Source organism: Salvelinus fontinalis, chromosome 5 (genome assembly GCF_029448725.1).
Source record: "Salvelinus fontinalis isolate EN_2023a chromosome 5, ASM2944872v1, whole genome shotgun sequence".
Lineage (NCBI taxonomy): Eukaryota > Metazoa > Chordata > Actinopteri > Salmoniformes > Salmonidae > Salvelinus > Salvelinus fontinalis.
The window spans coordinates 2,060,802-2,073,301 of NC_074669.1; the positions used below are offsets into that span (position 1 = coordinate 2,060,802).

At 46.3% G+C, this 12,500-nt stretch overlaps 1 protein-coding gene across 4 annotated transcripts in view; it reads right to left on the reverse strand.

The window, feature by feature from the left end:
* Positions 1–12,500, reverse strand: part of LOC129856189 (synaptotagmin-7-like) — a 371,304-nt gene that overhangs the window by 155,722 nt on the left and 203,082 nt on the right. For all 4 annotated transcript variants that reach the window (XM_055924304.1, XM_055924306.1, XM_055924303.1 and 1 more), the window contains exon 3: positions 3,476–3,558. In XM_055924304.1, the coding sequence (XP_055780279.1) occupies positions 3,476–3,558 (83 nt within the window). The remainder of the gene's footprint in view (positions 1–3,475; positions 3,559–12,500) is intronic.

Below are 12,500 nucleotides of genomic sequence, written 5' to 3' on the forward strand. Positions count from 1 at the left end.
GATGAATATAGCCTGCCAGCATGCAGGAAAGCAGTATTAAAGGCCCAGTTCAGTTAAAAATCTGATTTTCTTATTTTTTATATTTCCACACTATGAGGTTGGAATAATAGTGTGAAATTGTGAAAATTATGATAATTCCCTTTTAGTGTCAGAGCTGTTTGAAAAGAACACCTGACATTTCTGCCTGTTTTGATAGGATGGAGTTTTGACCTGCTTGATGAGATCACCATTAATGAGCTAATAGACCAATAAGAAAGAGAGTTCCAAACCTCTCTGCCAATACCAGCTCGTTTTCCGTTTTCCCCTCCCCATTCAGACCACTCCCAGACAGTCCCTAGCAACATTCTTGCTTGAGAAATAGCTCTTTGCTAAGAAGCTATTTTTGTTTATTTTTGACCATTTTAACTGAAAACAAATCACTGTAAGGTACCTAATTTGTCCCCGGAAATTATTTGATATTGAGATTCTTTTTTAAACGGCTGTGTTGGACGTTTTAAAAACACAACTGAAAAGGCTACTTAAATGTATAATTACCATTATAATGTTAAACGTCATATAACAATCTCGCGTCATTATAGTCAAAGTGACCTATACTCCAGCTCCATTCTAAACACCTTAGCATTGTAAGAGGTAGATATATTTAACAACTAACACAATCACGGTGTCTTAGCTGTAGACGTGCTGTACCTAGGAACACTCCCTGCTAGGATCTCTTACGGGGGGGGGGGGGGGGATGACAACCAGTGAAATGCAGTGTCCTCGACAACACGTCCTTTGGCACAGTCAGGTGAGATAATGCAGGACCAATCACAAGGGAGATAAATGAAGCACCAATCTACAGTGGTTAAATCCTATATTTACGTTTCCCTTCCACGCTGTGATCATGAACAGCATCTTAACCACCTGGTTGGTTTGTGTCTCTCAGCAACATATCAACAACAACACTCAAATGACTGTAAACAAACAATGTTGGTTTCCAGGTTCCCTGCAATCAAATAGGGTTACATACTGTCCCATAATGCACTGCTACTTTGATATGGCAGCCCTGTCATCAAACTGTTTTATTAAACCATCATATTCCCCATAACTCACATCTCTTGGTTTTGGACTTTCAGCTGAACAGCTTAGTACCAGTTACCAGTTACTAGTTACCATTACCAATACCAGTTACCAGTTACTAGTTACCATTACCAATGGTAATGGTTACCATTACCAATACCAGTTGGTAATGGTAATTACTGGTAACTGGTAACTAGGAACTGGTAACTGTTATTGGTACTGGTAACTGGTACTGGTAATGGTATTGGTAACTAGTATTGGTAATGGTAACTAGTAACTGGAAACTGGTATTAGTTCTCCTAACTGGCATTGGTAATGGTAACTAGTATTAGTAATGGTAACTAGTAACTGGTATTACCAGTTACCAGTTACCAGTTACCAATACCAGTTACCAATACCAGTTACCAATACCAGTTACCAGTACCAATACCAGTTACCAGTTACCAGTACCAATACCAGTTACCAGTACCACTACCAGTTACCAATACCAGTTACCAATACCAGTTACCAGTTACCAGTTACCAGTACCAGTTACCAGTTACCAGTACCAGTTACCAGTACCAGTTACCAATACCACTTACCAGTTACCAGTTACCAGTACCAGTTACCAGTACCAGTTACCAGTTACCAGTTACCAGTTACCAGTTACCACTACCAGTTACCAGTTACCAGTTACCAGTTACCAGTTACCACTACCAGTTACCAGTGCCAGTTACCAGTTACCAGTACCAGTTACCAGTACCAATATCAGTTACCAGTACCACTACCAGTTACCAGTTACCAGTACCAGTTACCAGTACCACTACCAGTTACCAGTTACCAATACCAGTTACAAGTTACCAGTACCAATACCAGTTACCAGTTACCAGTTACCAGTTACCAGTTACCAGTACCACTACCAGTTACCAGTTACCAGTACCAGTTACCAATACCAGTTACCAGTTACCAGTACCAGTTACCAGTACCAGTTACCAGTACCAATACCAGTTACCAGTTACCAGTACCAATATCAGTTAGCAGTTACCAGTACCACTACCAGTACCACTACCAGTTACCAGTTACCAGTACCAGTTACCAGTAACAATACCAGTTACCAGTTACCAGTACCACTACCAGTTACCAGTACCACTACCAGTTACCAGTTACCAGTACTAGTTACCAGTACCAATACCAGTTACCAGTTACCAGTACCACTACCAGTACCACTACCAGTTACCAGTTACCAGTACCAGTTACCAGTACCAATACCAGTTACCAGTACCAAATACCAGTACCAATACCAGTTACCAGTACCACTACCAGTTACAAGTTACCAGTACCACTACCAGTTACCAGTTACCAGTTACCAGTTACCAGTACCAATACCAGTTACCAGTACCAGTACCAGTTACCAGTTACCAGTTACCAGTACCAATATCAGTTAGCAGTTACCAGTACCAATACCAGTTACCAGTACCAGTTACCAGTTACCAGTACCAGTTACCAGTTACCAGTACCAATACCAGTTAGCAGTTACCAGTACCACTACCAGTTACCAGTTACCAGTACCAATACCAGTTACCAGTTACCAGTTACCAATACCAGTTAGCAGTTACCAGTACCACTACCAGTTACCAGTTACCAGTACCAATACCAGTTACCAGTTACCAGTACCAGTTACCAGTTACCAGTTACCAGTTACCAGTTACCACTACCAGTTACCAGTACCAGTTACCAGTTACCAGTTACCAGTACCAGTTACCAGTACCAATATCAGTTACCAGTACCACTACCAGTTACCAGTTACCAGTACCAGTTACCAGTACCACTACCAGTTACCAGTTACCAATACCAGTTACAAGTTACCAGTACCAATACCAGTTACCAGTTACCAGTTACCAGTTACCAGTACCACTACCAGTTACCAGTTACCAGTTACCAGTACCAATATAATTTAGCAGTTACCAGTACCAATACCAGTTACCAGTACCAGTTACCAGTTACCAGTACCAGTTACCAGTTACCAGTACCAATACCAGTTAGCAGTTACCAGTACCACTACCAGTTACCAGTTACCAGTACCAATACCAGTTACCAGTTACCAGTTACCAGTTACCAATACCAGTTTGCAGTTACCAGTACCACTACCAGTTACCAGTTACCAGTACCAATACCAGTTACCAGTTACCAGTACCAATACCAGTTACCAGTTACCAGTTACCAGTACCAGTTACCAGTTACTAGTACCAATACCACTTACCAGTTACCAGTACCAGTTACCAGTACCAGTTACCAATACCAGCTGCCAGTTTTACCATAGTGTTCATGTGGGGAATTCAGGGTTGAACCCAACTGAAAGGTAAGATAGTGCATGTTGTGGTTATTCATTGGCCCCACTACCCAGGTGTTCCTATGCAACATACAGGTAGAGACCTACTTGATGGCTTTTTTCTCTCCTCCTCGCCCACGACCCGCCTCTGAAGTACCAGCCGTCTCCAGTCCTGGCTTATTCCTCTTCCCCTTGAGCCAGAGAGAGGAGAGGAGAGGAGAGGAGAGGAGAGGAGAGGAGAGGAGAGGAGAGGAGAGGAGATGAGATGAGAGGAGAGGAGAGGAGAGGAGAGGAGAGGAGATGAGATGAGTGGAGAGGAGAGGAGAGGAGAGGAGAGGAGAGGAGAGGAGAGGAGAGGATAAGTGAAGAAGAGGATGGTAGTGGAGAGGAGAGGATAAGTGAAGAAGAGGATGGTAGAGAGGAGAGGGAAGAGGAGAGGATAAGTGAAGGAGAGGATGGTAGAGAGGAGAGGGAAGAGGAGAGGATAAGTGAAGAAGAGGATGAGAGGAGAGGGAAGAGGAGAGGATAAGTGAAGAAGAGGATGAGAGGAGAGGGAAGAGGAGAGGATAAGTGAAGAAGAGGATGGGAGAGAAGAGGAGAGAAGAGGGAAGAGACAAAAGGTCAGTGGTTAGATCTGCTCTCTGTGTCCGTGCTCTAATAAGGTTTAATAGCCTATCCTATTATCTCTGGAGGAGAACACACACACACACACACACACACACACACACACACACACACACACACACACACACACACACACACACACACACACACACACACACACACACACACACACACACACACACACACACACGATCATATTATCTCCTGAATAGAGCTCTTTCCCCTGAGTCCGTTAGCTGATGGTTCTGTGATTGCTGCTCATCAAAGTCAAATCGAGACTCGTTCTGATCCTCACTGATTCTCCTTCACACACTCAGCCCTGACATTTACATGGTGATTTTATCATGCCTGTTTTAAAGCAACACAGTCCAATGGGATCCCCTGTGGAAGACTCCAGGTCTCTGTGCCACTCGGCTGTTTAAATTGTTATCGTATGAAACGCACTCGGGCCGTATAACCACAGAACCCGGCGGTTGTGGATGAACGAAAATTCAAAAAATCCTTATAATTCCATCCTCGACGGTTAACTCGCCCTCACTCACTTCCATTTCATCTCCAGCCGTCGACCTGACAGACTGCTCACTCTGTTTGTACTTGCCACCAGCTGTCTCCGCCCCCTCTATCCCAGTTCTCTAAGTTGCATGGGGGGGGGGGGGGGGGGTTGTTATTGGAGTTTTACAACGCTGTGAATTAACAGGTAAATTACCACTCGATAAGTTTGCAGCCATATTTTCTACTTTACTGTCGTGCTAGTCTGTAATGTAAGTGTGTTGTCAATACTGCTCTGCATATTGCCTACAGATAAGTTGTTTATTATTGTATTGGTTACACAGGTGGTTATTAATGCAGAAGTTTCTTGTTGTTGCTTGTATGCTGCCGCAGCACTTCTCAACGTAGCCATTTACTGTTAATGTTGCACACTGTAATTTACGACTCTGGGGCTCCAGGCAGATCAGATAAGATCTTTACCCTGTCAGATTCAGATGACAGCTTCACCAGAGAGAGAGAGAGAGGGAGGGGGGAGCGGGGAGGGGGGGGGTGCCATAAATCTTTCTGTTGTCTAGTCGAGTAATTGGTTTATTTCTCTCCTGTTCTATCTTTCTCTCCGGTTTATCGTTTAGATTCATGTTTAGGTTCCTGTTTATATCTGTGTTATAATAGTGTAATGATATGGTTATTCATTCATGTGTATATAGCCTATTTATATTGCATATGTATAATTCTTTAACGAATACGGTTTACATCAAATCAAATCAAATCACATTTATTTATATAGCCCTTCTTACATCAGCTGATATCTCAAAGTGCTGTACAGAAACCCAGCCTAAAACCCCAAACACCAAGCAATGCAGGTGTAGAAGCACAGTGGCTAGGAAAAACTCCCTAGAAAGTCAAAAACCTAGGAAGAAACCTAGAGAGGAACCAGGCTACATGTTGACCATTTTCTTGACTTATAGAACCACAACAATTCAACTGCTATTCCAAGATCAAAGTGTGTGTGTGTGTGTGTGTGTGTGTGTGTGTGTGTGTGTGTGTGTGTGTGTGTGTGTGTGTGTGTGTGTGTGTGTGTGTGTGTGTGTGTGTGTGTGTGGTGACGAAGAAAAGGAATAAAACCCTTGAAAGGAGAAGTATCCGAACTCTTCCAGCCGGACAGCCTGTAGCGAAGCAGCAGTACGTACACAGCAGGTGAGGGCTCAGAAGCCAACCAGCTCAGACGAACTCCAGCTAGCCGGGTTTAAATGGTCCTTTGAGCCGGATTCTGACACGGCTAGAGAGTAGATGTTCTAGTACCCAGAAGAGGAGTTGGAAGTTAACCTGCAATTCCCCCCCCCCTCCCCCCTCGCGCACAAAGAATCCCAGAAGAAGATGAGCTGAGGCCTGTGTCACCGCCGCAGGAGGAGCCCCCGGTACCACTGCTACTCTCCTGACCGCCACCGCTCAAGGCCCTCCCGGCTGGAGCTATTGTCACCGCCGTGGGAGTACCACCACCTGCCGCTACTTCCCGAGACAGCCAGACTACTCTCCTGAGAGACAGAACTCCAGGGCCCCACGGCCTCCACTGTGTCCCGAGATGGCCCAGCTATTCACCAGATCGACGTCACGCCAGGTCCCCCCAGCTGGAGCCTACGTCTTGTCTGCAAGAGCGTCGGCATCACCACTTCCCCCGGGGAAGCCCAGCTACTTTCCTGATCGACGTCCCTCTAGGCCCCCTGGGCCTGAGCCACCAGAGGACCGGGTCCACTTCTGCTCTCCAGAGGACCGGGTCCACTTCTGCTCTCCAGAGGACCGGGTCCACTTCTGCTCTCCAGAGGACCGGGTCCACTTCTGCTCTCCAGAGGACCGGGTCCACTTCTGCTCTCCAGAGGACCGGGTCCACTTCTGCTCTCCAGAGGACCGGGTCCACTTCTGCTCACCAGAGGACCGGGTCCACTTCTGCTCACCAGAGGACCGGGTCCACTTCTGCTCTCCAGAGGACCGGGTCCACTTCTGCTCTCCAGAGGACCGGGTCCACTTCTGCTCTCCAGAGCAGCCTAGCTCCCTTCCAGTTTGACAAAACTCTATAGTGGACATTCTGCACCTTCCTCAGCCAGAGCATCGACTAGCAATGGTTATGGAGACTCCCTCTCCAGTCGCTGCTTTGGGTCCAGGTCTGGTTGCCATTGCGACGTTGTCCTCTCCTCCCAGTGGGGAACCCCTTGTTGGTCGAGACAGATGCTCGGGTGCCCAAGGTTCGACTGCCTGCTACCCTGGAAGCTTTAAGCCATAAAGACTCTACCTGCTCTCCCCTGGAAGCCCCTGCTCCTAGGATGGAGCCAGAGCCTGAAGCTACTCCAGATGTCAAGTGCAGCCTGAGTGTTGGGGCCTCAAGGACTAATGCCTTGATCCCCTGGTGGGATCAGCCCTGTTGTCAAAGTTCAGTCTGCCTATGTCAAGGCCCAGCCTGTGGCCACAAGGACTAATGCCTAGGCAACACCCCCCACTCCTTGCAGCAGCACCACACGTAGAAATATAATTATTAGAACAGGCTGTCAGCCCCAGCCTGGTGGAACCTGCCTGCTAGCTCCAGTCTCAAAGACCCCTCCAGATTACCTCCAGATTTTCCAGACCTTGCCTAAGGGGGCCCTCCAGTACTCTCCTTGGGACCCGCCAGACACCACCTTGGGTGACACACCAGAAGTCCCAACGATGACCCTTGACTTAGACCTCCAGTTTCCTTACACCATGGTAGAGTCATAGATCCCTTCCTTTCCGTAGGATCAGAGTTTCCTTCCAACATGGTAGGTTCAGAGCTCCCTTCCTTCCTGGTAGGATCAGAGTTCCCTTCCTTCCTGGTAGGATCAGAGTTCCCTTCCTTCCTGGTTGGGTCAGAGTTCCCTTCCTTCCTGGTAGGTTCAGAGTTCCCTTCCTTCCTGGTAGGGTCAGAGTTCCCTTCCTTCCTGGTAGGTTCAGAGTTCCCTTCCTTCCTGGTAGGTTCAGAGTTCCCTTCCTTCCTAGTAGGTTCAGAGTTCCCTTCCTTCCTGGTAGGATCAGAGTTCCCTTCCTTCCTGGTAGGTTCAGAGTGCCCTTCCTTCCTGGTAGGGTCAGAGTTCCATTCCTTCCTGGTAGGGTCAGTTCCCTTCCTTCCTGGTAGGGTCAGTTCCCTTCCTTCATGGTAGGGTCAGAGTTCCTTTCTTCCTGGTAGGGTCAGTTCCCTTCCTTCATGGTGGGTTCAGAGTTCCCTTCCTTCCTGGTAGAGTCAGAGTTCCCTTCCTTCCTGGTAGGGTCAGAGTTCCCTTCCTTCCTGGTAGAGTCAGAGTTCCCTTCCTTCCTGGTAGGGTCAGTTCCCTTCCTTCCTGGTAGGGTCAGAGTTCCCTTCCTCCACGGTTGGGTCAGAGTTCCCTTCCTTCCTGGTAGGTTCAGAGTTCCCTTCCCTCCTGGATGCTTCAGAGTTCCCTTCCTTCCTGGTAGGTTCAGAGTTCCCTTCCTTCCTGGTAGGTTCAGAGTTCCCTTCCTTCCTGGTAGGTTCAGAGTTCCCTTCCTTCCTGGTAGGTTCAGAGTTCCCTTCCTTCCTGGTAGGTTCAGAGTTCCCTTCCTTCCTGGTAGGGTCAGAGTTCCCTTCCTTCCTGGATGCTTCAGAGTTCCCTTCCTTCCTGGTAGGGTCAGAGTTCCCTTCCTTCCTGGTAGGGTCAGAGTTCCCTTCCTTCCTGGATGCTTCAGAGTTCCCTTCCTTCCTGGATGCTTCAGAGTTCCCTTCCTTCCTGGTAGGTTCAGAGTTCCCTTCCTTCCTGGTAGGTTCAGAGTTCCCTTCCTTCCTGGATGCTTCAGAGTTCCCTTCCTTCCTGGTAGGTTCAGAGTTCCCTTCCTCCACGGTTAACTCACCCTCACTCACTTCCATTTCACCTCCATCCCTCGACCTGACATATTACTGACTTTGTTTGTACTTGCCACCAGTTGTCTCTGACCACCTGTCTCCCTTTCTATCGCCATCTTCTTCTAATTCAGCCTCAACCTCTGCTTTCCTCATTCTCTTCAATGCCTTCTTCCTCTTTTTCCTCTTCCTGAAACAGAAGACTGTCTGCCACATTCATAACAGAAATCCTGCTTGTCTCTGTAGCCTTTGTTCACGGGATCGTCCCCACAAAATCCATGCAACCTTCAACCGTCCTAGCAATCTCTTCCTCCCAAGGATCCCAGGTAGCACGGACCATTGTGTTTGTCAAAGCTTGCCTTAAAGTGTTTGTTTACATGACCGTTGACTGTTGTAAACACTGTTGTAAATCTACTCAAGACAAAGGCTGACACCTAGTGGTGACATGATGAACTGCATGTTACTGCATTTCAATGCTTATTCGTGAACGGTGTAGTTTCAGATTGACTTTGAGACAAAGTTGAATTCATTCAGCCAGCCACCCCTTGTGGTGGTTTAACACAAACACTTTAACTTACTTCTTATCCACTGCCATAGACAGACACATCTTTAAGTTGTACCTAAGAAGTTACACTAAACAAGTTTTGGATCTTATCTCTATCATATTTATAGAGGATATAGTTGATTTTTGGTGGATATCCTGTAAACCACAAATAAAATGTTCACTAAGAGTATTTGTTAAACCTTTGGAGCACAATGTGCGTGAAATAAATAATCTGTTTTTCATTCCACCTCTAAAAAAACATTAAAATCGGTATTGGACCCAGAAATCCCATATCGATCGGGCTTTATAGCAAAGATGATTTATTATATTGACAAGATGTTCAAGTAACCGCTCTAACAATGAAAATACATGTCCTCAATGATGGAAGGCAGGTGGGAGGAAAAGAGATCAGGTGGGACCATTCTAGCCAATGAGAGGGAAGATAGGTATGTGAACAAGCATCAGAACATTTTGTAACAACCTAAACATTTCTCTATTTGATCAAATAAGCCTCATTAAACGCTCTCTCATAGACCTCTATGCAAAACAATGTCTGCTTATCTCGGCGGGGTAAATATTTTGGGGCCGGAGGTAAATCCTCTCGCTTTGCCTCTTCCTCTCTGGTGATAGCTAGTGATATTAAGGCAGACGTTCTAAACAGATGATCCAAGGTCATCTAGCTAGGAGTTGTGAGTCAGAACAGATGATCCAAGGTCATCTAGCTAGGAGTTGTGAGTCAGAAGAAGGGTCACGAAATTTCGTCAGCCGGTAATTGTCAAGCGAAAAACTGTCGGTCTAACATGAATTGATCCTTTAATTAACAAAAACACATTTAACATCTCCTGGCTTCCAAACAAGCCACTGATGCAGACCTTTAGAACATCTACATTTTATTAAAGAGTCTAATAAATCCATGTAATATAGCCTACACCTTCACAATAAATCCATTATTTATTTTACACAGGTCTAAAGAAACATGATATGAAGAAAATGTAGTCTATGTCAGAAGAACAGAATAGCATACTCTTGAGTTGTCCTTATGTGTAACATCTGCTTCCAGCCCACACTCTCAAACACCTAGATCCCCTGAACACAGCTCACTTTCCAGCCCACTTTCCAGCTCACACTCTCAAACACGTAGATCCCCTGAACGCAGCTCACTTTCCAGCCCACTTTCCAGCTCACACTCTCAAACACGTAGATCCCCTGAACGCAGCTCACTTTCCAGCCCACTTTCCAGCTCACACTCTCAAACACGTAGATCCCCTGAACGCAGCTCACTTTCCAGCCCACTTTCCAGCTCACACTCTCAAACACGTAGATCCCCTGAACGCAGCTCACTTTCCAGCCCACTTTCCAGCTCACACTCTCAAACACGTAGATCCCCTGAACGCAGCTCACTTTCCAGCCCACTTTCCAGCTCACACTCTCAAACACGTAGATCCCCTGAACGCAGCCCACTGTCCAGCCCACTTTCCAGCTCACACTCTCAAACACGTAGATCCCCTGAACACAGCTCACTTTCCAGCTCACTTTCCAGCTCACACTCTCAAACACGTAGATCCCCTGAACACAGCTCACTTTCCAGCTCACTTTCCAGCCCACACTCTCAAACACGTAGATCCCCCTGAACGCAGCTCCCTCTCCAGATCCCAATCACCTGAATTCTGATCACCTGTTCACACACCTGTAGGTCATTATCAAACACTATTTAGTTCAGTTCTTTGCACCTCATCACTGAGGTATTGTTTGTTTTGTGACACACGTCTTTCAAAGCTCTGTTTTTCCCGTGATTTACTCCTCCTGTGTATGATAGTTTTTGCCTGCCTCACTAACGACGCCTTTTTTGCCTATTCCCTGCCTGTACTTTGGCCTATCGGATTTCCTGTTACCTACCTATTGCCTGATCTCCCGGACTACGTTACTATCCTTTTCCCTGCCTGTACTGTTGCCTTTTTGGGCCCCTGTGTATGTCTGCCCCTGGACCCAGCTACCTGCCTCCTCCTGTGTATGACATTCTGTCTGCCCCTGGACCCAGTTACCTGCCTCCTCCTGTGTATGACATTCTGTCTGCCCCTGGACCCAGCTACCTGCCTCCTCCTGTGTATGACATTCTGTCTGCCCCTGGACCCAGCTACCTGCCTCCTCCTGTGTATGACATTCTGTCTGCCCCTGGACCCAGCTACCTGCCTCCTCCTGTGTATGACCTTCTGCCTGCCCCTGGACCCAGCTACCTGCCTCCTCCTGTGTATGACCTTCTGCCTGCCCCTGGACCCAGCTACCTGCCTCCTCCTGTGTATGACCTTCTGCCTGCCCCTGGACCCAGCTACCTGCCCTCCTCCTGTGTATGACCTTCTGCCTGCCCCTGGACCCAGCTACCTGCCCTCCTCCTGTGGTCCTTTTGCAATAAACACTTGCTGCACCCTGCGCTTGAAACCGTCTCTCTGTCTCCCCTTGTGTTCATTACATTATGTTAATCCCAGATCTGGCATATGGCTGTGGGCTACACTAGTTCATTGTCACGCCCTGACCTTAGTATTCTTTGTTTTCTTTATTATTTTGGTTAGGTCAGGGTGTGACATGGGTGATATATGTTTTTGTCCTGTCTAGGGGTTTTGTATGTTTATGGGGTTTGGAACCAGTCTAGGTGTTTTGTATGTCTATGGTTGCCTAGATTGGTTCTCAATTAGAGGCAGCTGTTTATCGTTGTCTCTGATTGGGAACCATATTTAGGCAGCCATATTCCTTGGGTATTTCGTGGGTGATTTTCTACGTCTATGTTTAGTTGCTTGTGTCAGCACTATGATTATATAGCTTCACGTTCGTTTTGTTGTTTTTGTATAGTTCATTCAGTGTTCTTTCTTTATTAAAAGAAGATGCATTCAAACCACGCTGCGCTTTGGTCTCATTGCTATAACGACCGTGACATTCATTTAGCACACAAGATTTGCTTAAAATTCGCTGGCATTATTTTATAGTATGAAGAACACAATTGAACATAGCTGAATAAAATAGAAAGGAAATCATCCACACATGGGGCTATTCTGTGTTGAGCGCTTAACAAACAAATAAATGTATGCTTAATTTAGAGTTATTAATCTAACTTTAGTTGTTCTACAAACGTTGGACAATAAGTTTAGATTTTTAATACATTGTAAGGCTGCATGATCATTTGAAAAAAAGTTGCTTTAAAGGCATGAGCTCTGCTTTGTTGTTTTTTTTTGCGCAGGGTGTACAAACTTCATCAGTCTCTCATTCACAATTGGACAAGCACTTGATAATGCCTTGACTTTCCCGGCGGCATCACCTTTGTGGCCGTAATGCAACCTAAAAAAAAAAATTATGCTGCCAGTGGCCCTTGTGCCCTTGGCCCAGAATGCTGCGTGCTCCGAAGCACCTATCACATCAGGTAAACCGGGTTTTCTCACAGGCTACAAGTGAAGACAGACCGCATCCTTATCCAATATTGAAGATATTATTATATATTTCCACATTTACTTTTCGTCGGCCAACAAGATGAGTTGGCCTAACGAACAGCAAAAGCACTAGCCTATGTCAATCTATTATCCTCCGTAGTACAAAAAGTTGACCTATTCTATTACTGAGCGAGAAATGAA